Source organism: Papio anubis, chromosome 9, assembly GCF_008728515.1.
Source record: "Papio anubis isolate 15944 chromosome 9, Panubis1.0, whole genome shotgun sequence".
NCBI classification, from domain to species: Eukaryota; Metazoa; Chordata; class Mammalia; order Primates; family Cercopithecidae; genus Papio; species Papio anubis.
Window position 1 is genome coordinate 118,141,946 of NC_044984.1, and position 25,893 is coordinate 118,167,838.

The 25,893-nt window shown below is 44.0% G+C and overlaps 1 protein-coding gene across 2 annotated transcripts in view; it reads left to right on the top strand.

The window, feature by feature from the left end:
* The window catches only part of ATP6V0A2 (ATPase H+ transporting V0 subunit a2), a 53,811-nt gene that overhangs the window by 17,472 nt on the left and 10,446 nt on the right, over positions 1-25,893 (top strand). For both annotated transcript variants that reach the window (XM_003907346.4, XM_021923130.2), the window contains exons 4-15: positions 1,102-1,239; positions 2,643-2,731; positions 4,224-4,350; positions 11,547-11,629; positions 13,138-13,231; positions 14,650-14,862; positions 20,420-20,570; positions 20,836-20,972; positions 21,243-21,430; positions 21,528-21,618; positions 24,275-24,393; positions 25,241-25,451. In XM_003907346.4, coding sequence (XP_003907395.1) covers positions 1,102-1,239; positions 2,643-2,731; positions 4,224-4,350; positions 11,547-11,629; positions 13,138-13,231; positions 14,650-14,862; positions 20,420-20,570; positions 20,836-20,972; positions 21,243-21,430; positions 21,528-21,618; positions 24,275-24,393; positions 25,241-25,451 — 1,641 coding nt within the window. The remainder of the gene's footprint in view (positions 1-1,101; positions 1,240-2,642; positions 2,732-4,223; positions 4,351-11,546; positions 11,630-13,137; positions 13,232-14,649; positions 14,863-20,419; positions 20,571-20,835; positions 20,973-21,242; positions 21,431-21,527; positions 21,619-24,274; positions 24,394-25,240; positions 25,452-25,893) is intronic.

Below are 25,893 nucleotides of genomic sequence, written 5' to 3' on the forward strand. Positions count from 1 at the left end.
CTCCACCTCCTGGGTTCAAGCAATTCTCCTGCCTCAGCCTCCCGAGTAGCTGGGATTACAGGCATGCACCACCACGCCCGGCTAATTTTTGTATTTTTAGTAGAGACGGGGTTTCACCATCTTGGCCAGACTGGTCTTGAACTCCCAACCTCGTGATCCACCCCCCTTGGCCTCCCAAAATGCTGGGATTACAGGCGTGGGCTACCGCGCCTGGCCGATTCTCAGAAATTTTTATCCTCAATTAATTGTGTAAATGTGAGTCTATAGACTCATATGCTAGGAAAATATGTTAGAAAAGATTATCTAAACATATTCTGTGTTGCAAAGAAAGGAAATGTAGACTTAAAGAGGAAGAGTCTTTGATGTGTGATATGGATAAGCAGACAAAGGAAATCCGAGAGAAATGATAGCGCCTGTGGTTAGAGAAGAGGGCCAGTCTTGGGGGTCTCATGCTCATCACAGCCTCCAGAATGTTTTCGCTCATATGTGGCGTGAATTTCACAGAAATTACCAGAATTAGTATGAAACAATAAATGGGCCTATTTATTTATTTATTTTGAGACGGAGTCTTGCTCTATCACCCAAGCTGGAGTGCAGTGGCACCATCTCGTCTCACTGCAACCTCCTTCTCCTCGGTTCAAGTGATTCTCCTGCCTCAGCCTCCTGTGTAGCTGGGATTACAGGCATATGCCACCACGCCCAGCTAATTTTTTTGTATTTTTACTAGAGGCAGGGAGGCTGAGGTTGGTGGATTACCTGAGGTCAAGAGTTTGAGACCAGCCTGGCCAACATAGTGAAACCTCGTCTCTACTGAAAATACAAAAAAAATTAGCCGGGCGTGGTGGTGTGCAACTGTAGTCACAGCTCCTCGGGAAGGCTGAGGCAGGAGAATCGCTTGATCCCAGAAGGTGGAGATTGCAGTGAGCCAAGATCGTGGCAGCGCACTCCAGCCTGGGCGACAGAGGGAGACTCCATCTCAAAAACAAAAACAAAAACAAAACAACAAAAAAACCGCCACTGTTTCTGTTATACTATATGAAGATTATTGGACTCACACTTGGAAGTAATCCGCTCGCTTAAGTAACCATTATTTTGTTTTAGGAGCAGTTGCAGAAGCTCGAGGTTGAACTGAGAGAAGTCACTAAGAACAAGGAGAAACTGAGGAAAAACTTGCTGGAACTGATTGAGTACACTCACATGCTGAGAGTGACACAAACCTTTGTGAAACGCAACGTTGAGGTACTGAACAGCTTGTGAGGAAATACAATTATTTTATAAAAATCTCATTCCCACAGGCTATGTATTTTGCTGTTAGTTTATGTAGATATGTTGCTTTTTAAAAGAGATTAAATTTATTTATTGATTTATTTAGTTAGTTAGTTAACTTTATGTTTTGTTTTTGAGACAGAATTTTTCTGTTGTTGCCCAGGCTGGAGGGCAGTGGCGGGATCTCGGCTCACTGCACCCTCCGCCTCCCGGGTTCACGCCATTCTCCTGTCTCAGCCTCCCGAGTAGCTGGGATTACAGGTGCCCGCCACCGTGCCTGTAATTTTTTGTATTTTTAGTAGAGATTGGGTTTCACCATGTTGGCCAGGCTGGTGTCGAACGCCTGACCTCAGTTGATCTGCCTTCCTCGGCCTCCCAAAGTGCTGGGATTACAGGAGTGAGCCACCATGCCCAGACTTAAGAGATTAAATTTAAACCTTGGTTTTATTTTTCAGTTGGATTATATGACTTTAAATAAAGTTTTAAGAGCCATTCCTGTGTTGGTTGTTTTAAGCAAGTATAATACTAAATATTTATAAAAGGTTTAGTTTGTGGTTGAAAAAAATTTTTATGAGCATGGGAAAAAAATTGAATGAAGGATGTTGAACTCTAAAATTTAGTTTTTCCAAATTGCTAAGTAAAGGAAGTAAAAGAATAATCTATAATTTCTAAGAATAGGTCAGACGCAGTGGCTTACACCTGTAATCCCAGCACTTTAGGAGGCCAAAGCCAGAGGATGGCTTGAGCCCAGGAGTTCAAGACCAGCCTGAATATAGTGAGAATTAATATGAGACCTTGTCTAAACAAAAAATAAAAATTAGCTGAGCGTGGTGGTGCAAACTTGTAGTCCTAGCTACCAGGGAGGCTGAGGTGAGAGGATCATTTGAGCCCAGAAGTTTGAGGCTGCAGTAAGCTATGATTGTGCCACAGAACTCAGAACTCCAGCCTGGGCAACAGAGTGAGATCCTGTACGCTGTGTATTAAAAAAAAAAAAAAAATTATAAGAATAAAGAATAGTCATGTAGTAGCACCTTACAGAGCTAAATATAGAAGAGACAAGTGCATCTGTCCCAAACTTAGTTTCCCTTGATATAATAGTGATCTTTGATAAAGTTATTCTATCGTGGATGAAGGCAATGAATTAGATTATAACTGTCTTTTATGTAAATGTCTTCAAGTGGCTTACAAATAAGGAATGGGGAAGTTAGGTTTTCATTTATGAGAATTGAGTTACAGATCTAAGTTACCTTAGAAGGTTTTGCACCCAGATCTAAGTAGTTAGTTAGGATGCCCTATAAACTTGTTTGAAAATTTGACATGGGAAATAAAGTGTCACTTTTAAAGAGACACATTTGGTTTCATATGTTTCTTTCTAGTTTGAACCCACTTACGAAGAATTCCCTTCCTTAGAGAGTGATTCTTTGTTGGATTACAGCTGTATGCAGAGGCTGGGAGCAAAACTGGGGTAGGTGACAAGGCCTGGGGTGTCAGGCTTCATACTGCCCTTCTTGTGAAAGCCAGATGAATTCCATAGAAGGGATGAATGGAGACCATTTTAAAGCCTAAGGTTGAATGAAAGAGTGAATATTTATTTAATAAAACACTGTATTCCTATACTTGTTGAGCTGAATTACTCAACTGTATTGACTTTTTTACTTAATACAATGGAAATTTCTTCTTTTGGTATAATGAGCTGGAAAGAAACAACATTTATGTTATTCAGTGTTAGTTCTATAAACCTAAAACAATTGGTCATTCAGGCATCAAATCCTGTCTAGTAGAAACTTGGTGGCTAAATCGAGTTGGTTAGTTTTTTTTATTAATCATACTTTAAAGATCTCCTTGTGCTGTTTATTGTTTCTGCCTACTGAAACTAATGGTAATTTGTTTCCTCGTGTGATTTGTGATTTTTAAAGTTATTATAAGGTCATATTTCACAGTTCCTGATCTGAAGGAATTCAGTGATATTTAGTTTGAGGATGTTTTCCTCCAGAGAGAATTTGTTTTGACATTTGTCAGGTACCTGGGAGTGCTCTGTCAACCTGGAATCATTTATATTTTTCTCAGCATTGGGACTTTTTGTTGATTTGATTTTTGACTGTGCCAGGAATGTGAATTTAAGCCTCAAACCTGAGTGAATTTTAACCTGTGGTTATAAAGTCTTAGGGAAGACTTCTCCCTCCATCTAGAACCAAAACGGAAATAAACAAGTTTACATGCAGGCTCCAGGCTCCTTTGCAAGGTGGGTTTTTTCTGGTCCACCTCTTCGCTGAAGGTGTAGCTTTTGTGCATGGAAGCAGTCCCAGCCGGAGAGGGGAGTCAGTTATATCTGCTCACCTTATCCAGATGCAGTGCCTGGCTTCTGTGTCCCATGCTGGCCTTAAACTCAAGGCCTTAAGATACTGCATTCAGTGTAAGAATCAGGACAGCTGTGAGGTCCTGTTTTCCCTTTGGATTCCAAGAATTTCTCTTTTTTTTTTTTGAGACGGAATCTTGCTCTGTCGCCTAGGCTAGAGTGCAGTGACACTCTAGCAACCTCCGCCTCCCGGGTTCAAGTGATTCTCCTGCCTCAGCCTCCCGAGTAGCTGGGATTACAGGTGCCCACCATCATGCCCGGCTAATTTTTGTATTTTTAGTAGAGACAGAGTTTCACCATCTTGACCAGGCCGGTCTTGAACTCCTGACCTTGTGATCCACCCGCCTTGGCCTCCCAAAGTGCTGGGATTACAGGCATGAGCCGCTGCGCCCGGCCAAGAATTTCTCTTTGTTACAAGCTCATCTGTACCTTTAAAAAGAAGTTTCAGAAATATTCTACCCGGTATCTGAGATGTTTTGCAGTTGGAGGGCTCTCAGGATGTCTTCACCATTGGTAGAAATGAAGTCTTCATCACCCTTAATGTAGTTTGATAACATTTATTGCTTTCAGTTGACTACAGGTCGACTTTATTGTCTCACAGATTTGTGTCTGGCCTAATTAACCAAGGAAAAGTGGAAGCGTTTGAAAAAATGTTGTGGAGAGTCTGCAAAGGGTACACCATTGTGTCCTATGCAGAACTGGATGAATCCCTCGAAGACCCTGAAACAGTGAGTAAATGTCACCATCACCTTTTAGCAATGATGGACTAACAGCAGAGTTGGAGATGTGGTAGAAAGAATGTTTTTCTCCTGAACCATTTGAGAAGAAGATGTTAACCTGATACCTTATCTCCTCAACCATGTGTAGTGTGTGTAGTTCCTGAAATCAGGGATGTCGTCTTACATTACCATCACATGACCATCAGTCAGGAAATGAATGTAGATGCATTACTACATCCTGAGCCTTGAATCTCATTCAGGTTTCACCAGTTGTCCTAGTATTGTCAAAGCAAAGCATGTAATTTAGCATCGCATGTTGGATTTAGTTGTCATATCTCTCTCTTTTTTTAAACTTTCTTTTTTTTTTTTTTTTAAGGAGATGGGGTCTCGCTGTGTTGCCTAGGCTGGTCTCAAACTCCTGGCCTCAAGCGATCCTCCCACCCAGGCCTCTCAAAGCCTCCCAAAGTGTTGGGATTACAGGTGTGAGCCTCCTCACCTGGCTTGTTTTTTTTTTTAATTTACTTTTTATTTTTGATAGCGATGGGGATCTTACTATGCTGCCCAGACTGGTCTCGAGCCATCCTCCTGCCTTGGCGTCCCAAAGTGTTGGGATTACAGGCATGAGCCACCGTGCCAGGCCTGTCCTGTCTCTCTGATCTCCTTTATTCTGGGACAGTGTCTCAGACTTTCCTTGGCTTTTGTGACCTTGACATTTTAAAATATTACAAGTTGTTTTGGTAGCGTGTCTCTGGGTTTGGGTTTCTCAGGTGTCTTCTCATGATTCTGTTCAGGTCACATGCCTCTGGCAGGAGCGTTGCTGAAGTGAGGCTGTGTTCTTCTCATTGCACTGTCAGGTGCCACACATTTCTGTTTGTTCCGTTACTGGTCGTGGTCACTTTGATCACTTGATGAAGGCACTCCTCTCTAGGCTTTGCTGTGAAGTTACTCCTTTTTTGTGTTTGAAACTGTAAATATCCCATTCGTCATCAGGTTTTCAGTTTCCTCGTTTATTTCCTATTTTATTTGATAGGTTCCTGTTCCTTTAATTATTTATTTTGGTATTCACATTCTCCTAGATTTGGCCAGTTGGAATCCATTCAGGCTGGCCTTTATATCCATTTTACACGTTCCCATCACTTTTTGAGCACTTGTTTGTACAACAGGATGTCCAGATGCATGTTGCAATTCCTCTCACACGGCTCTGGAATCAACTGTTTCTTCAAGGGCGCTTTTTTTTTTTTTTTTTTTGAGTGCAAGTCTTGGTATTTTGAAGCCAAGATGTGGCGTCTGGGTGTGCCCATTGGTATTGAGGGGTTGCTTTTCCTTGGCTCTGTCAGAGGTAGCTTGGGGACACAGAGCACATGCACATATACATTTACTGCTGTGGGCCAGTTACTCTCCCGCCACCCCATCCATCCCCATGTACACACCTAACAGCTGTGGTGTGGGGCTGAATGGTTCAGAAGGGAGGATGGAGGCAGCGGGAAAGACAGAGTCATAGTCACCCTTAAGATATCTCTGTTTTTTAGACTTCACAGTAAAGATAACTATTGCTTTAAACAAGGATGAACTGCTGATCTACTAAAGGTGGAAAAGGAACTTGGTTTTCTTAATTTTGAGGAAAGGTTCTTATTTTTTTTCTAGGTTAGCCTCAGGAATTTTGGCTGCCAGATTAATATACATCCCATAATAAAGAGAAATTTGGTTTTTATTTATTTATTTATTTATTTATTTATTTATTTATTTTTACTTTCTTAGATGGAGTCTCACTCTGTCACCCAGGCTGGAGTGCAGTGGCATGATCTCAGCTCACTGCAACCTCTACCTCCCGGGTTCAAGCAATTCTCCTGTCTCAGCCTCCCGAGTAGCTAGGACTACATAGGTGTGGACTGCCATACCCGGCTAATTTTTTTATTTTTAGTAGAGATGGGGTTTCACCATATTGAAACACGATCAGGAGTTAGGTCTTGAACTCCTGACCTCAAGTGATCCACCCTCCTTGGCTTCTCAAAGTGCTGAGATTACAGGCATGAGCCACCACGCCCAGCCTGTGATTTATTTTTGGTTTTCTAAAATAAAAATCTAATCCGTTTGAAATCTAATCAGTCAAGCCCTTCATTCACCACACACTTGTAATATTTTCTACTTTTTTGTGACTTTTGTAACTGCCAGTGGCCATCTGTTAATTATCCTTCAGTTGTGACCTTGATGACTTTTTTATTTCAAGCTGATTAAAACTAAGATCAAAACTGTTCCAAAGTAGCATTTACATATTTTTTGAGTTTTTTCCTTATTAAGAGACAATATCAGTAATTCTCATGCAGAGCATTTACTCAAAAATTTTTTTAATAGAATTTGTAAGTTCTCTTATGAGTCTGCAACCTCCACCTCCCGGGTTCAAGTGATTCTCCTGCCTCAGCCTCCTGAGCAGCTGGGACTACAGGTACCCGCCACCACGCCCAGCTAATTTTTGTATCTTTAATGGAGACGGGGTTTTACCATGTTGGCCAGGCTGGCCTCGAACTCCTGACCTCAAGCAACTGCCTGCTTTTGCCTCTCAAAAAGTGCTGGGATTATAGGCGTGAGCCACCGTGCCTGGCCTCTTATGCCAAATTTTTTTTTTTTTTTTGGAGATGGAGTTTCACTCTTGTTGCCCAGGCTGGAGTGCAATGGCACGATCTCGGCTCACCGCAACCTCCGCCTCCCAGGTTCAAGCAATTCTCCTGCCTCAGCCTCCCTAGTAGCTGGGATTATAGGCATGTGCCACCACGCCCAGCTAATTTTGTGTTTTTAGTAGAGACGGGGTTTCTCCATGTTGGTCAGGCTAGTCTCGAACTCCCGACCTCAGGTGATCCACCCGCCTCGACCTTCCAAAGTGCTGGGATTACAGGCATGAGCCACCGCACCTGGCCTTTATGCCAAATTTTTATGGAATATGTTAAAGGGCAGTAAACATCTGTGAAGGAATACAGAGAATATCTTGAAAATACGATCCCCATCCCCATGGTTATAAAGAAAATGCATGTCCATTATAGAAAATTGGGAACAATGTAGAAAACAAGAAGAAAAATAAGTCACTTGCAGTCTCCTATTCTGAGCCACTGTTAACATGACAAGTGTATGTTCTTTCAGTCTTTTTCTGGGTAAGATAGGGGTATTTTATTTGGTAACTTTTACTCAGGTTCTAGGATTTGTTTATAGTGTCAGGTTTAGTGTCTTTTGGGTTCAATGTCTGACCCTCTTGAAGTCATTACAGTCCTTAGAGGCTATTTTTAGCCATTTTCCCCCATTGGTGTCATTTCTAAATGCTGACCGTTCTCTCTACATCAAAGCTAGACATGGGCGCTTTCTTTTTTTTTTTTTTTTTGAGACGGAGTTTCTCTCTGTCGCCCAGACTGGAGTGCAGTGGCCGGATCTCAGCTCACTGCAAGCTCCGCCTCCCGGGTTCACGCCATTCTCCTGCCTCAGCCTCCCGAGCAGCTGGGACTACAGGCGCCCACCACCTCGTCCGGCTAGTTTTTTTGTAATTTTTTAGTAGAGACGGGGTTTCACCGGGTTAGCAAGGATGGTCTCGATCTCCTGACCTCGTGATCCGCCCGTCTCGGCCTCCCAAAGTGCTGGGATTACAGGCTTGAGGACATGGGCGCTTTCTTTGGTTGTATAGTTTGTGTTTTTCTGTTGTGTGTGGCACTTCTTCTGCCTTGTGCCTTAAGTGGTTGTGTTCGTTGACACACTACCATGTTGCCCAGGCTGGTCTTGAACTCCTGGGCTCAAATGATCCTCCTGCCTCTGCCCCACAAAGTGTTGAGATTACAGGCCTGGGCTCAAACGATCCTCCTGCCTTGGCCCCCTAAAGTGTGGGGATTACTGTTCCCAGCCTCTTTTTCCTGGTTCTAACTCTTTTCTGACAGTGTGAAGTCGGCTTCCATTATCCTCAACGTGTCTAGTGGGTGGCTCCATTAACTGACATCATTTATTCATTGTATTCATTCTCCCAGCCACATCCTCCATCTCCTCCTCCTGCCATCCCCTCCCTCCCACCACCACCTGCCCATGCTATGCTGTAGCTCCCCAGTCTGTGCTTCTGTTCCCTGGGCCCAGGGCTCAATTTTTGGACAGCTTCTCTCTTATTTCTGCCTTTAGGGATCTCACATAATTTTATGATTTTAAATACCATGCCTCAAATGTATATATCCCTAGCTTGGACCTGTCCCCAGAATACTAGACTTTTATGTCCATCTACTTCATATCTCCGTTTAAGTATCTGGAAGACTGTTTCTGCTTTTGCCTAAAACTGAACATCTGATCTTTCTTCCCAAACCTGCCCTTCCAGACCCATTGATCTACCTGCCCAGGCTGAAAGCCCTGGGTTTCTCCCCACTCTTCTCTGTTTCTCACATCTGACTTGAATCCCTCAGCAGATCTGGTGGCCATCTCTTCTAAAGAGAGAGTCCGACTGCTTCTCCTTGCTCTGCCTCCCTCCTGGTCCAGGTCTCGTCCCGCACCTGCCTCGCCTGACTGGGCTCCTGCTCCTGCCTCTGCCTCAGCCTGGTCTCTTCTCCTGGCATCCAGAATGATCCCCAGGAAACCACAGTCAGATCATTTCATTCCTATACTCACGACCCTCCAGGGGCTTCCTGTCTTCCTCAGCAAAAGCCCTGTGGAGCCGCACAGTGGGCCTGTGGCCCTCGTCATATCTGAGCTGGTGTTACTATGTCTCTCCCCGGCGATGCTGGCCTCCTCAAGTCTCCCGACCGTGCTTCTGTGTGTGCTTCTCCTCTGCTTGGAAGTCTCTTCTCCCAGCGACCATGGGGCTCGCGTCCTCACCTCCTGCAATTTTTTTTCCATTTACCCTGACTTGAAGCTCACCTGCGTTTCTTTATTGCTCAGATGTCACCTTCTCGGGGAGATCTTCCTTGCCTGTCCTATGTGAGATCACAGTGCCCAAGCCTGCCCTCTCTCCCCTCTCTTCATCCTGCATCTGTTGTGTATAGCACTTATCTCTACCTGGCGTACTTTCTTTGTTTCTTTTGCTGTCAAGTTGAATATAAGTTTAAGTTCCCTTCCCCTCCCAGGTCAGGGATTTTTGTCAGTTTTCTTCACTGCTATATCCTTAGCACCTATAATAGTGTCTCGCAAATAGGCTAAAAACCTATTCAGTTTTTATAGAATTCTGCTTTGTCGGATATTTGTAAATGCAGGGTGATTCTTATTATTTACAGTAGTTTTGCTTCATAAAGTCACTGAGGGCCGAGCACAGTGGCTCATGCCTGTAATCCCAACACTTTCAGAGGCCGAGGCGAGCGGATCACCTGAGGTCAGGAGTTCGAGACCAGCCTGACCAACAAGGAGAAACCCCATCTATACTAAAAATACAAAATTAACCGGGTGTGGTGGCACATGCCTGTAATCTCAACTACTCGGGAGGCGGAGGCATGAGAATCGCTTGAACCCAGGAGGTGGAGGTTGCAGTGGGCCGAGATTGTGCCGTTGTACTCTGGCCTGGGTAATGAGAGAAATTCTGTCTCAAAAAAAAAAAAAGTCACTGAAATCTCTAAATTATCAGCTATGGAAAAACTCACTGCTCCTAGGGGAAATACAGGAGTTGAGTCATTTACATTGAGCTCCCAGCCAGCAGCTCTGTGACTGGAACCTGAATGAAGTGTCCCTAACACACGCTACATCTCCGTCAGGCACATCGCAGCCATCTTGTGCTCAGGACTGTTGGGGGAACCAGCCCCCAATATTTCAACGTAGGTCCTTTCTATTTTCCCTAAGTGTCGGCCGGTCTGAGAAATAAAGAGAAAGAGTACAAAGAGAGGAATTTTACAGCTGGGCCGCCGGGGGTGACATCACATATTGGCAGGTCCATGATGCCCCTAAACTGCAAAACCGCAAAACCAGCAGTTTTTATTAAGGACTTTAAAAGGGGAGGGGGTGTATGAACAGGGAGTAGGTCCCAAAGATCACAGGCTTTAAAGGGCAGTAAAGATCACAAGGCAAAGGGCAAAGCAAAGATCACAAGTCAAAGGGCAAAATTAGAATTACTGATGAGGGTCTATGTTTGGTTGTGCACGTATTGTCATGATAAACATCTTAAACAATAGAAAACAGGGTTTGAAAGCAGAGAACCGGTCTGACCTCAAATTTACCCTAATAAGCCTGAGGGTACTGCAGGAGACCAGGGTGTATTTCAGTCCTTATCTCAACCGGATAAGACAGACACTCCCAGAGCTGCCATTTACAGACCTCCCCCCAGGAATGCATTCCTTCCCCAGGGTATTCGTTGCTGGAAAAAGAATTCAGTGATATCTCTCTTACTTGCACGTCTGTTTATAGGCTCTCTGCAAGAAGAAAAATATGGCTCTATTCTGCCCAATCCCACAGGCAGTCAGACCTTATGGTTATCTTCCCTTGTTCCCTGAAAATCACTGTTATTCTATTCTTTTTCAAGGTGCACTGATTTCATATTGTTCAAACACACATTTTACAATCAATTTGTACAATAGTGTTCCTGAGGTGACGTACATTCTCAGCTTACGAAGATAACAGGATTAAGAGATTAAAGTAAAGACAGGCATAAGAAATTATAAGAGCATTATTAGGGAAGTGATAAATGTCCATAAAATATTCACAATGTATGTTCAGAGATTGCAGTAAAGACAGGTGTAAGAAATTATGAAAGTATTACTTTTGGGAACTGATACATGTCCATGAAATCTTCACAATTTATGTTGTTCTGCCACGGTTCCAGCTGGTCCCTCCGTTCAGGGTCCCTGACTTCCCGCGACACAGGACAACAGACTACACCTCAGCCCTACACTTGGGGCTGTTTATACTGTGAAATCACCAAAAAAACCACAGAAGTGTGAAAAACATGACACCAAACAGACTCTGAAAAGGACGCTTGGTGATAGTCTGAGAGTGGAGATGGGAAGGGAGGGCATCACCTTGTTGGACTTTACCTGGGAACCTGGGTGTCGGGTGCCTAAAATTTTTGGCTGCTGTGCACATGACTGAAAGTGCTCTGTGGATTGATTTGGGGCTGTTATTACAAGTAGGTGAATTTGTAATTACAGAATCCTCAAATAAGGAGGATTGACTGGTTTGAATTAATGAATGAACGCTTTGACAGTGTTTGAGCTGCCAAAGTTCTAGAAGTTCTACACACAGAAGTAACACTTACCCTTATTCATTCTTTGTAGGGGGAAGTCATAAAATGGTATGTCTTTTTAATATCCTTTTGGGGAGAGCAGATTGGCCACAAGGTTAAGAAGATTTGTGATTGGTAAGAAAAAGAAACATTTCATTTATGTCTTTATATTCAACCACCTCAAGTTTTCCTTCAACATCCCTCTGGAGTCAGAAATAGAGTGGCTGCTACTTTTTGTTATATGATTTCTTTGCTGCACTGTCAAGTTCTTAAACATTTAATTTGTCATCTCTCTTACCAATGCATTACTTAAAATAATTTAAAAGTTGAGACTGTGTTGATAATATTACTAGAATTGACTTTTTTCTTTGGGGATCAAGGCTTCAGATTGGTTGAAAAAGGAATGAAGTTTTCATATGTTGTGATTTCATGTTGCTTTGAGCTGCCCATTGGGCTTATCTGTTATCACTGAGCATGTGGCACCACTTCTATCCTGGGTACCCTGGGGCAGGGTGTGGCATGTGGTGAGTAGGGGTGCTCAGGGGCCTGTCTGGATGCATAGTCTTCCTGTGTCGCTCTCTCATTGGACTCACTTGGACAAGTGACCAAGCCTCAGTTTCTTCATCTGTAAAAGGGGAGAGTGATTGCTTTCTTATAGGTCTCTTAGGACTAAATGAGATGATCAGGTGAAAGATGTCAGTTCGACAAAAGCCATCAGTAATTTTGAGTTGTGGTACAACAATAATCTGTGACTTACTCCTGTCAGCAAATGGGAACATAAGCAAAAGCCAAACAAAGTCAGAAAACTCAAAAGAACACCCCTTTGCTTTCTTCCACCAATGGAGAACTCAGCTTGCCTTGTTTCTTGCAGGGTGGAGGGGGGTTTGGGTGTTTTCTATTTACTAGAATTTGGTTCTCAATTGGTGGAATAGAAAGTAATTTCAGGTGTCCCCTGGATAAGCCTTTTATTTTCATAGACAGATATTTATTTTACTATCGATTAAAAAACTATACCCAGCTCAGCAAACCCATGATTTCACAGATATTGTTGCTTAGGATAAGGCTAGAATAGGTATTTAATTTTTCAGAGGCAGAACTTAAAGAAAAATAAAAGTATGGTGTTAACATATGAAGGTGGTCTGGGAATGACTGCAGTTTGGGGACACAGCTCGGCATTCCCCCATGCAGTCTGGGTGCCGAGTGGCCCTGAGAGGAGCCAGGGAGACTGCAGACTCTGTCAAAGGCAATTGCTAGGAAGCCAGAGCTCTTTTCTCCTTTTGTTTGTGTGTGTGTGTGTGTGTGTGTGTGTGTGTCTGTGTGTGTCTTTGTGTTTGTGTTTAAACCTGTTCAGTGATTCCAAGCCCAAGGATATTGTTGAATTTTAGGAAGCTGGAATTGGGAATGAGCTGCCAGGAATCATTGAGGGCAGGATCCAACAGGGAGTTTGCTAAATTTGTCTCACTCAGCAGGTGGTTGTTGAGCATCTGTATGCACGGCCTGACCAAGGGCGGATGCCTGCGTCTGCACCCGTGTCTCCCAAATGACTGCTTTCATTTCGTTTTGCCAGAAGATGTGCCAGGGAGGTGAATGCGTTTAGTTCTAGTGTTGACAGATGTGAGAGCGTGTTCAACTCTGTCTTCCAGCTACCACTGCCATGTGTACCCCTATCCAAACACAGCCGAGGAGCGGAGGGAGATCCAGGAGGGGCTGAACACCCGCATTCAAGATCTCTACACTGTGAGTAAGCCGGGAGCGGATGCCTCCTTATCTGAGGGCTGCCAAACATTTACACATACATTTTCTCTGTTTTTTTAACATAGATAATATCGGTCATAGACAAATCAAGATGTTCTAGTGAGATTGGAATGTTGCTTCCCTCCCTCTTCCCCATGGAAGTTTTATTTTAGCAACATGTTAGGAACCTGAGTAGTAATGACATGGCTTTAAACAAATATTCTGTGGTCACCTTTGATATGTTGGATGGTAATTCTTTTTTCTTTTTGAGACGGTCTCGCTCTGTTGCCCAGCCTTTGAGTGCAGTGGCGTAATCTCAGCTCACTGCAACCTCTGCTTCCTGGGTTCAAGCAATCTCTGCCTCAGCCTCCCGAGTAGCCAGGATTACAGGCGTACATCACCATGCCTGGCCAATTGTGGTATTTTTAGTAGAGACAGAGTGTCACCACGTTGCCCAGGCTCGTCTCAAATTCCTGACCTCAAATGATTCGCCCACCTCAGCCTCCCAAATTGCTGGGATTACAGACGTGCGCCACCACACTCAGCCTAGATTATAATTCTTGTAATCCTTTTTTTTTTTTTGAGGTGGAATCATGCCCTGTTGCCAGGCTGGAATGCTGTGGTGTAATCTCAGCTCACCGCAGTCTCTGCCTCCCGGGTTCAAGCAATTCTCCTGCCTCAGCCTCCCGAGCTGGGATTACAAGCATGTGCCACCAATCCCTGCTAAATTTTTTGTATTTTTAGTAGAGATGGGGTTTCATCATGTTGGCCAGGATGGTCTTGATCTCCTGACCTCGTGATGCACCTGCCTCGGCCTCCCAGAGTGCTGGAATTACAGGCATGAGCCACTGCCCCTGGTCTGGATTGTAATTCTTGATCACCCAAGACAAGCCAGCCCCAGTTAACATGGTGAGGGCATTATTTTACCAGCAGGATTTAAATTCATTTTTCTCCTGATGACAGTGAGGATTCTTGTTGGCAAGAAGTGTCCTTCTGACTCAGTTAAGCGAGAGAGGATTTCTTGGCAGGGTGGGATGGGTGTTGGTGGCTCACAGGGTTGATGAGGCGAGGCCAAGCTTGGGAATGGGTAGGAACCCGGGGAGCTTGCTGGACCCTGGTAGACCACCATGCTGCTGCAGTGACGATGACGTCTCACCATTTCCTGTGCCCCGGGGTCATGTTCTCCAGAGGCAACCTCCCAAAATAGGGCATCTGATTGACTGAGCTTAGATTTTTCTGCCCACCTCCGAGTGGTACTAGGGGCAGGGAGGAGAAGGAAGGAATGGCTCCCTTAGCTGCCACCAGGATAGGCAGATGCCTGGAATGATCCTCTGTCAATGGGACAAAAGTCCTCTAAAGGAAGTCGGGTGCCAGGTGGACAAAAACCAAAACATGCCCATTCCACTGTTGTTCTTCCCTAGGTACTGCACAAAACCGAGGACTATTTGAGGCAAGTGCTATGTAAAGCTGCCGAGTCTGTCTATAGCCGTGTGATCCAGGTGAAGAAAATGAAGGCCATCTACCACATGCTGAACATGTGCAGCTTTGACGTGACCAACAAGTGCCTCATTGCCGAGGTCTGGTGTCCCGAGGCGGATCTGCAGGACCTGCGCCGGGCGCTGGAGGAGGGCTCGGTAAGGCTGCCTTCCTCTCCTCTGCCAGGAATAGAAGAGAGACTGATGGAACTGATAAATTCCGAGAAAAAAAAGAAGGGAGAATTTCACAGAGTAATGAGAATGCACTGTGTTGACTCTTCTTTTTTTTTTTTTTTGAGACAGAGTCTCACTCCATTGCCCAGGCAGGAGTGCAGTGGCACCATCTCAGCTCACTGCAAGCTCCGCCCCCCAGGTTCATGCCATTCTCCTGCCTCAGCCTCCCAAGGAGCTGGGATTACAGGTGCCGACCACCACAGCCGGCTAATGTTTTGTATTTTTAGTAGAGACAGGGTTTCACTGTGTTAGCCAGGATGGTCTTGATCTCCTGACCTCATGATTCACCTGCCTCGGCCTCCCAGAATGCTGGGATTACAGGTGTGAGCCACCACACCCGGCCTTGTTTTTTTTTAAATATTAATTTAAAAAATTAAAATAGAGATGGGGTTTTACTCTGTTGCCGAGGCTGGTCTCAAACTTCTGGCCCCAAGGGATCCTCCTGCCTCAGCCTCCCAAAGTGCTGGGATTACAGGTGTGAGCCACTGTGCCCAGCCTTGGCTCTGTTTTGGAACTGAAATTATGGTGAGCTACTCATTCAAAGGTGTATGTGTGTACATGTGTTTTTACATTGCTCTTTTGAGTAAGTAATTCATTCACATGGTTTAAAAGTGAAAAGAAATAAAAGAGTATGAAAGACACAGTTCAGTGGCTTCCTCCCACCCCATAGCCTTACTTGTCCACTTCCTCTACTCAAAGATAACCATTACTTCAGTTCTGTTAGTTCTTTGAGTTTCTTAACCATAGATAAGCAGATATGAGTAGATATTATTTTTCTTTTTCTTCACAAAAGGGCGCTATTCATACTATTCTTTTCACTTAATAAAACTTTTCTATTTTTCTTTTAACTGTTTAATATTCTGTTGTGTGCATACCATGGTTTATTTAACCAGTTTTCTGGTCATTTAGGTAGTTTCCACTTTTACAGATAGCACTATGATGTCAAATCTATTTGTAGGATAAATTCCCAGAAATGGAATTGCTGGACTGATGTTGATAGATGTTGTCAGCTATTGTATTTCTCTCATTATGAGTGAAGGGGAATACCTTTTTTTTGTTTAAGAATCCTTTGGCTGGGTGCAGTGGCTCACACCTGTAATCCCAGCACATTGGCAGGCCGAGGCAGCTGGATCACGAGGTCAGGAGATTGAGACCAGCCTGACCAACATGGTGAAACCCCATCTCTACTAAAAATACAAAATTAGCCAACCGTGGTGGCACATGCTTGTATCATGCCTGTAATCCTAGCTACTCGGGAAGCTGAGGCAGGAGAATCGCTTGAACCCGGGAGGAAGAGGTTGCAGTGAGCCAAGATGGCGCCACTGCACTCCAGCCTGGGCAACAAGAGCAAAACTTTGTCTCAAAAAAAAAAAAGAGCCTTTTAAATTTTCTTTTTTTGGTGAACTGTCTGTTCATATTCTACAGCCATTTTCCATCATATGTTGGCCTTTTTCTTGCCAATTTCTGTTGGCTCCTGGTCTGTGACACCAGTAAGAATATTTTCCCCGGTTTGTCCCTCATCTTTTGACCTAGGATGTTTCTGTTTGTTTGTTTGTTTGTTTTGGCCATGCACAAGTTTTTGTTAAATATAGTTGAACTTATCCATCTTTGCTCTTACACCTTCCAGATGTTGAATCACAGGCTTTTCCCACTGCAAGATTCTAGTATAATTCTTCCATGTTCCTGCGAGGTTTTCTTCTACATTAAACTCGGTTTTTGGTCATGGAAAGAACAGGTTTACGTATTTCAAGTGACAATTAAAGGAACACCTTTTTCATGAGTGTTTTGGTTATGTGACCTTGTCTCATTGCATAATTCTGTGATGATACAAATGTAAAATATAATGTCCATTATGACATCAACATGAATACCCAGTACTGAGAAAGACAGCAACACATAAATAGTATTTTGTTATTTAGAGTATGAACCACCTATTTGAGAGATAAACACAGATGATTCTTCTTTTACTGAGGTGACATGAGTTTGAGGGACATGACTAGTACTCCTGTTATATGTGGTATGTGTGCTGCTTTGTAACTTTCAAGGTGGCTGCATTCAATTCAGATCGAGCCCATGGTGCTGTTTCTCCATCTCCCGCGTGCACACGCGCTGGGGTCTCTTGAGAGCTGTGTATTAAGGCCTCAGTGGCCGCGTGGCCACCTCCCGCTGCATAGCTGTTCTTTGCTCTGCTTGTGCACTCCGACTCTTGGTTTCCCATCAAGGGTGCTAAGCTCTCAGCCCACCTCTTACTGCTCACAGTCGCCGTCTCTTCCCTTTCCTCATCTGTCCTGTCCTGTGTTATTTTTCTCCATACGTTTTTAGTTTTCTTGAAAAGGAGCTGGCTTTCGAAGATAAAAGCAGGTGACTGAGACATTCTCCAGTGTTGATGAAGCCTGGCTCATCACCTGCATCCCCACACCTCATGAGTCTGGCTCTTCACGGTTGCCTTGGTAGTCAGCTCCTGTCTACATACAGGATGCCTTTTTTTCTGTTGCCAAGATTGAATTTGATCAGGCACACAGGGGACTCACATGCGGAACTCCTAATAGGCTGTGCCAGGCGGAAGAGGGGAGTCTCAGCCTCCAGTCTGCAGATCCCAGTTCTTGGGTTCATGTCTCTCTAGTCACTTGGCTGCCTGAAGCTCATTCCCTAGAGATGCCTCACAGAGGCTTGCGAGAATCATATTCCCTGAATTCTCACGTTGATCACAGTAGCTGTCTGCTGCTTTTTATAATTGGGAGTTAGTTTTTCTGGAAATAAAATTCTGGGCTCATTTTTTTTCCCCTTGAGTATCTTACACATGTTCTTCCATCTTGTTCTGGCACCATGCTCCCAACAAAAAGCCTGATGCTAATCTAATTTTCTTTTCCTTGTAATTCTTGTGCTTTTTTAGTTTAGTTTAGTTTTGTTTTGTCTTTAAAGACTAGTGATTTTCAGCCTGGGCAACATGGTTAAACCCCATCTCTACAAAAAAACTTAAAAATAAGCCAGATGTGGTGATGCACCTGTAATCTCAGCTACTCTGGAGGGTGGGGTGGGAGGATTGCTTGAGCCTGGGAGGTTGAGGCTGTATTGCGCTCCAGCCTGAGCAACAGAGCCAGACCTTGTCTCAAAACAAAAAACAAAACAAAAAACCAAAAAACAATGATTTTACAGAATGTGTGTCTCTCTCTCTCTCTCTCTTTTTTGGAGATAGAGTCTGGCTCTTTCACCCAGGCTGGAGTACAGTGGCATGATACTGGCTCACTGCAACCTCTGCCTCCCAGGTTCAAGTGATTCTCATGCAGTGAGAATTCAAATGATTCTCAGCCTCTCAAGTAGCTGGGTCTGGAGGTCTGCACTGCCATGCCTGGCTAATTTGTGTGTGTGAATTTTTAGCAGAGATGGGGTTTCATCATGTTGGACAGGCTGGTCTCGAACTCCTGATCCCAAGTGATCCACCTGCCTTGACCTTCCAAAATGCTGGGATTACAGGCATGAGCCATTGCGCCTGGCCCAGAATGTGTCTCTTAATGTGGTCTTTCTGTATGTTCTTTCAATATATAGTCTTTGGTGGTGGTTTTGTTAATTTCATAAACGTTCTCCTGAATTGTAGTTTCTGGTATTTGCTCTACTGTCTTGCTTTGGTTTTCTTCTTTTAGGACCTCCTGTCATCTTTCAGTGGAACCTTCTTTGCTTATCTTCAGTATCTGTCACTTTCCCTTGAATCCTTTTTGTCTTTTGTTCCTTCTTTTTGATTTGTAAGATTTCCCCTCTGTGCCTTCTGTTTCTCTTACAGCAGTATGAGGAAGGGTTCTTCACTTTTGTGTTCCTTCTGGTTTTGTCTTATTTCTGAATTTTTTTTTTCTCTTTTTCCTAATTCCTTCTTGAGTTCTGTTACCTCATTCCTGAGTCTTTTAAAATCTGATTCCTGGTGCTTTTTCCTGTCTTGTATTATTTTCTTAATTCTTTTAACTCCTTTTGAATCAGTCAGTTACACTGGTTTTATCTGTCTTGTGGACCTTCTTTCTGGCGTCTTCTCACTGTCTGTGGGGTGGTATTCTACTCCCTGGGTTTTTTCTTCTTATGACCTTATAAGATTGATTGATAATGAAAACACTTTTAAAGTAACGTAAAACAGGTTATTGCCAGAATAGCAGATTTTCCAGTCAAAATAAGCCTCTTTTTATTTTATTTTTTTTTTGTTTTTGAGAAGGAGTCTCACTCTGTCACCCAGGCTGGAGTACAGTGGAGTGATCTCAGCTCACTGCAACCTCTGCCTCCTGGGTTCAAGCAATTCTCGTGCCTCAGCCTCCCAAGTAGCTGGGATTACATGTGCGCACCACCACGCCTGTCTAGTTTTTGTATTTTTAGTAAAGATTAGCCTGACTAACATGGTGAAATCCCGTCTCTACTAAAAATACAAAAAGTAGTCAGATGTGGTGGTGTGCTGCACACATGTAATCCCAGCTACCTGGGAGGCTGAGACACGAGAATCGCTTGAACCTGGGAGGCAGAGGTTGCAGTGAGCCAAGATCATGCCACTGCACTCCAGCCTTTGTGACAGAGCAAGACTCCTTCTCAAAAAAAAATAAAATAAAATAAAAAGAGACTTATTTTGACCGGAAAATCTGCTATTCTGGCAATAACCTGTTTTACCTTATTTTAAAAGTATTTTCATTATAAATCAATATAATGCGTTTCAGAAGAATTGTAAACACTGATGGATAAAGTTATATTTATGATTTTGCCATACTAGAATTCATGTGACATTCTGGTTTATTCTTGCCTTTCTCATTTTTTTATTAAGTATATTGCAGTTGCCTCAAACTTCCTCTTTCTTCACCGTTTTTAAGAGATAAAGTACTCAGTGTCAGTTTTCTGTCGGTGACTGAGCCAATTCCATACCCATGTGCCCCGCATTCCCCAGCCCCCATTCACTTCTGGCCCATTCAGTCCTGCTCTCGCCCTTCCGTCTTGGAGACCACAGCCCCCAAGTGCCACCCTCCCCAAGCCCCTGCTTCCTCACAGACGGGCTTTTCCCCCAGCCCCTCTCGCTGCTCTTGACCCTGTTGAGTGGAGATTAATCCTGTACCAAAGCTACACACAGAGCGTTGCAAAAGCAGTAACCCAAGGCTGGGTGCGGTGGCTCACACCTGTAATCCCAGCACACTGGGAGGCCAAGGCAGGTGGATCACCTGAGGTTGGGAGTTCGAGACTAACCTGACCAACATGGAGAAACCCCAAAAAATACAAAATTAGCTGGTGTGGTGGTGGGCCCCTGTAATCCAGCTACTCAGGAAGCTGAGGCAGGAGAATCACTTGAACCCAGGAAGCAGAGGTTGCGGTGAGCCAAGATCGTACCATTGCACTCCAGCCTGGGCAACAAGAGTGAAACTCCGTCTCAAAAATAAAAACAAAGCAGTAACCCAGATTTGTTGAATATGGATAGTAATTGTCTTCTTGGATAGTAATTTTTTTCCTTTCTTTGTTTATGTGGAAGAGAGAGAGTGGTGCTACAATCCCCTCATTCATGAACATAATCCCCACGAAAGAAACACCCCCCACTCGAATCCGCACCAACAAGTTCACCGAGGGATTTCAGAACATCGTGGATGCTTATGGAGTAGGAAGCTACAGAGAAGTCAATCCAGGTTGGAAGTCTGATTCGTAAATACACATATTTCCAATGGCATTGCCGCATTCTTGCTCTAAGAATGGAATAGATATTTGGAAAAAGAGGCTGATCGCTACTTTTTTGCTATCTTATTTAAAACTATAAGGTTTTAAATGTAACCACACAATCCTATCTTGGGAATTCTGGAGAAAGTCCAGATCGTTGTGTATCATTGTGTTTGAATGAACTCAGATTTTCCATATTTGCTGTGAATCAGAGATCTCTTTTCCTTTTTTCTGCAGCTCTCTTTACCATCATCACCTTCCCGTTTCTATTTGCTGTGATGTTTGGAGACTTCGGACATGGCTTTGTGATGTTTTTATTTGCCCTTTTGTTGGTGTTAAATGAAAATCATCCCAGACTAAATCAGTCACAAGAGGTAAAAATATAAACACTCCAGCTCATATATCTGGTTGGGTGGCATTAGCAGTGACCGAAAGAGACACACCCCTTAGATGTTCGCTGTAGGCTGTGGCTGTACTGGGCAGGTGTGTGGCCTGTCAGCTGTGGCTGACAGGGATGTCTGCGGGGCCAGGCTGTTTTCCGAGAAGCCGCGGGAGGAGTGGTGAGGGTGGTTCCCACACCGACAGCTGTCACATGGATACCCTCCAGTAACCATATTCTGATCCTCCCGCCTTGCCCTTCACAGATCATGAGGATGTTTTTTAATGGCCGGTACATCCTCCTGCTGATGGGGCTGTTCTCGGTGTACACCGGCCTCATCTACAATGACTGTTTCTCAAAGTCAGTCAACCTGTTCGGCTCTGGGTGGAACGTGTCTGCCATGTACACCTCCAGCCACCCCCCCGCAGAACGTAAGAAGATGGTGCTTTGGAAGTAAGTGTCCCATAGCTGGTGATGCTCTGGGTGGGAAGCATGTTTCCTAGACCTTCCTCCTCCCTGGTCAGCCTCCTCACTCTGCTTTTTGTTACAGTGACAGCGTCGTCAGGCACAACAGCATTTTGCAGTTGGATCCAAGCGTTCCTGGAGTGTTCCAAGGCCCTTATCCCCTTGGCATTGATCCTGTGAGTGCACCGCACTCTGTCATTGTCTCTGGGTGCTCTGTGGTGCCACTTAGCTTCGGGCGCCACGAGGTTCTCTAGACTGTTGAGCAGGGTTCATGCTGCACCAAGGGGGAGGTGCGCATTAGCCCCTGTGCATCCCAGTCCCGGACATTGGGTGGGGAGGCCAGGAGCTGGGGTCCCTTGGTTTGGGAAGGTGAGGTCAGAGGAAGTCCTCAGAGAGCCAGGACTGTGTTCTGTCATGTGTCCTACCTATTTTCCTCTGGCAAAAAATGGCACTTCAGTAGCCCCGAAATGTGTGCCATTTCCTACATTTCTTCCTTGTATATGTGAACTTTTAAAAACCCTTGATCTGGAAAGAAGTAGTATGGAATGTTAGAGCTGAAAGGAAGCGTAAGGTTATTGTAGAGCTTACTGGGGTAGTTGTTTGGAATGGGAGAAGTGTTAGTAGAAAGAAAATGGAGAAGTACTCAGGCCTGTATTTCCAGCACTTTGGGAGGCCGAGGCGGGCAGATCATGAGGTCAGGAGATTGAGACCATCCTGGCTAACACGGTGAAACCCTGTCTCTACTAAAAATACAAAAAATTAGCTGGGTGTGGTGGTGGGCGCCTGTAGTCCCAGCTACTTGGGAGGCTGAGGCAGAAGAATGGCATGAACCTGGGAGGCGGAGCTTGCAGTGAGCTGAGATCCGGCCACTGCACTCCAGCCTGGGCAACAGAGCGAGACTCCGTCTCAAAAAGTAAATAAATAAATAAATAAATAAAACAGAAAATGGAGAAGTAGCTGCAGGGTGCCAGGACCCCCAGCCCCTTCTAGGGCTCAGCGGCAGTGGCTGAGGCATCGGACCTCAGGGCTGGGTGGGGTTTTTCTGGGCTGTCAGGAGTCTTTCTGGAGAATCAAAAGAATGACTCAGAAACCATCTCAAAATTAGTTTGTGGATGTAATTGTGTACAGTCATTGGGCAAAGAAAGACTAGCATTCCTTAACCTGGGCTCTCCAAGGAGGCAGTATCTCTTAGTGTGTTCTGTTTATTCTTACCTCTGATCATGATTAGTATAATTTCATGTTGTAGCATTAAGTCTTAATGTAACTGAAAACTTGGAAACACAGCTACAACAGTTTCTTTAAGACACAGTATTTTGGAGCCAAATTCAGTGATAACTTGTAGCTTTGTGTTAAGGAAAGAAATGTTTCTGAATAAGGGAACCAAGGAACAAAGTTTGAGTGAGTTTTGTTTTTTTTTTTGAGAGGCATTGGAGGAAATTGGGGTATAGTTTTGTCTTTCTGTTTTAACTTAATTTTAAACTAGGCATTACATTCATTTAGTTCAAAAGTAAACCAATGTATGTACATTACATATATAAAATGCATACTTTAAAATAATATATAAAAGTATATATAATATAAATATATCAGCGAAGTTGACTGGCCTCCTAGTTCTCAGCCCTGAATACTTCATTCTAAAATCTTACTTTTCCAAGGGCAAAATGAGATAATTCAGGGCTAGGAACTGGGAGACTAGAAGTTTTAAAATTACCTGGGAGTGGTGGTGCGCGCCTGTGGTCCCAGCTTGTCGGAAGGCTGAGGTGGGAAGATTGCTTGAGTCCAGGAGGTCAAGGCTGCGGTGAGCCGTGATTGCTCCACTGTACTGTAGCCCTAGGTGACAGTGAGACCCCTTATCTTAAAAAAAAAAAAAAAAAAGGCCGGGTGCAGTGGCTCACACTTGTAATCCCAGCACTTTGGGAGGCCAAGGCAGGAGGATCACCTGAGGTCAGGTGTTTGAGACTAGCCTGGCCAACATGGCAAAACCCTGTCTCTACTAAAAATACAAACATTAGCCAGGCATGCTGGTCCAGCTACTCAGGAGGCTGAGGCAGGAGAATTGCTTGAACCCGGGAGGTGGAGGTTGCAGTGAGCCGAGATTGCGCCACTGCATTCCAGCCTGGGTGACAGAGTGAGACTCCTCAAAAATAAAAAAAATTAAAAAAAGATTCTGTTTTAATAGGCCCTGTTTCCCTTTTCCTAACCCACCTGAAGAGCAGGTTGTAGGAATTCATTTTCAGACAGTAAGAGAAGCAGTCAGTGAGTGAGGAGGTTGTGGGGACTCAGACCAGCCAGGGGCACCCTGGGGAGGTCAGCCATGGCCTGGAGTCCCTCTTGGCACATCTTGGCTTGGCCACTTGCAGCATTTCTGATTTCATTGTATTCACAGCTAAACTTTATGACAAAATAGACATATAGGAGCATGTACGGCACATGTATATAAATGTGTGATGACACATGTATGTCACCTGCCCACGTAGAGGGGACATAACCCAGGACCTTGAAAGTGTCCTGACCCTTCCAGTCTCTGAGCTGTGTGTGACTTTCCCTCGCCTTGCCTTTTGTCAAGACTTCCCAGGCACATCTCCCTAAGTGCTATGTGGTTCCATCTGGCATCCTTTGGCGTTAACAGTGATAAAATTGTTTTCTAACTGTCTGTGGCCCTGGTTTAAGGAAATCAATGGTTCTCAGATTGAAAGCATCAAAAGAAAAGCCTGAATGTTGTTTCCTTCTTAAACTTAGAGCCACCTTTCGAGTTAAGACAGGGACTTTCTTGAGTGTCACCTGTTGAAGGAAGTTAAAGATTCTGTTTTGTTTTGTTTGGTTTGGTTTTAGATTTGGAACTTGGCCACAAATCGCCTCACTTTTCTAAACTCTTTCAAAATGAAAATGTCTGTGATTTTAGGAATCATTCACATGACTTTTGGAGTCATTCTGGGAATATTTAACCACTTGTAAGTACAGATTTTTTTTTAAGCAATATTTATAAACCAAACTTGGCATTTCTTCAGTTTTGCTTCTTGTTGTATTTATTGGGTAAGGGGCAGCCAATATGATGTTGTATTTACATGATTCTGTTGTGGCTGTTTAGATTTTCTGTGGTTTCAGCAATTCATTCATTCAGCAAATATGTATTTATCGAGCGCATAGTAGTGCCAAGTGCTATTTTAGGCACTCGGGGTTCAGCAGTGAGGAGGGCAGAAAAAATTTATTGCCCCAATGGAGCTTCCATTCAAGTGGGGGAGACATCTGACATGTGCATTCATGTCGATTTCCAGAAGGGATGCTTGTCATATTCCGTTTTTATTTTACAAATAAAAAATCTTTTTGTTTTTACTTTATTAGAGCTAGTATATGAAGAGTAAGAGATGGTGTCATTTTTCTCTAACTAGACCTGTTCATTCTCATCTGTAAACATAATTTGTATAATTTGATGTTGTAGCTTTAAGTCACTATAACTGGAGTCTTAAAAAACTTTTATAACAATGTAATATACAGCATTTTGGAGCCAGATTCACTAATATTGTGTAGCCTTACTTTAAGGAAGAAAATGTTTCTGAATTAGGGAACCAAGGAAGAAAATTTGAGTGAGATTTGACCCCCAAAACTGTAGTCATTTTGGCCGACCTCACATCTCTTCCTCGTAGATGCATCTGGATACTCAGATGTATCTGGAGTCATCATATGAGAAATGATGTTATTCTGAAATTCGCTTTATGTTTAGTTGTAGAGAGTTAAATTTACTCTTTTTAACGTAGGCTGATCTTGTTCATGGGTTGATTGATTCCTTTTCTTTTCTAGGCACTTCAGGAAGAAGTTCAACATTTACCTGGTTTCCATCCCAGAACTTCTCTTCATGCTCTGTATCTTTGGATACCTTATATTTATGATTTTCTACAAGTGGCTGGTTTTTTCAGCAGAAACCTCCAGAGTTGCTCCCAGCATTCTGATTGAATTTATTAACATGTTTTTATTCCCAACCAGTAAAACAAATGGTCTTTACACAGGGCAGGTGAGTCATCTTCCCACTCTCATGAACTTAACGAAAGTATTCCCAATAGCCTTTTATTCTGAGCAGTAGAAGTGTCGGGGTGAGCTCCACAGACTCCCAGGAGCCTGGGAAGGCTGCTTCTGTCTCTGCGTGTGTCATCACTGGAGGATGCCAGTCCAGCTCGACTGCTGTGTGCAGGCTCTGGTCAGGCAGCATGACCAAACTCGCTGCCATTCAGTAGCCATCAGAATGAGTAGGAAGAGGCCGGGCACAGTGGCTCGTTTCTGTAATCCCAGCACTTTGGGAGGCCAAGGCTGGCGAATTGCTTGAGCCTGTGAGTTCAAGACCAGCCTGGGCAACACAGCAAGACCTCATCTCTACAAAAAATACCAAAATTTGCCAGGCGTGGTGGCTGTACCTGTAGTCCCAGCTACTTGGGAAGCTGAGGCAGGAGGATCACTTG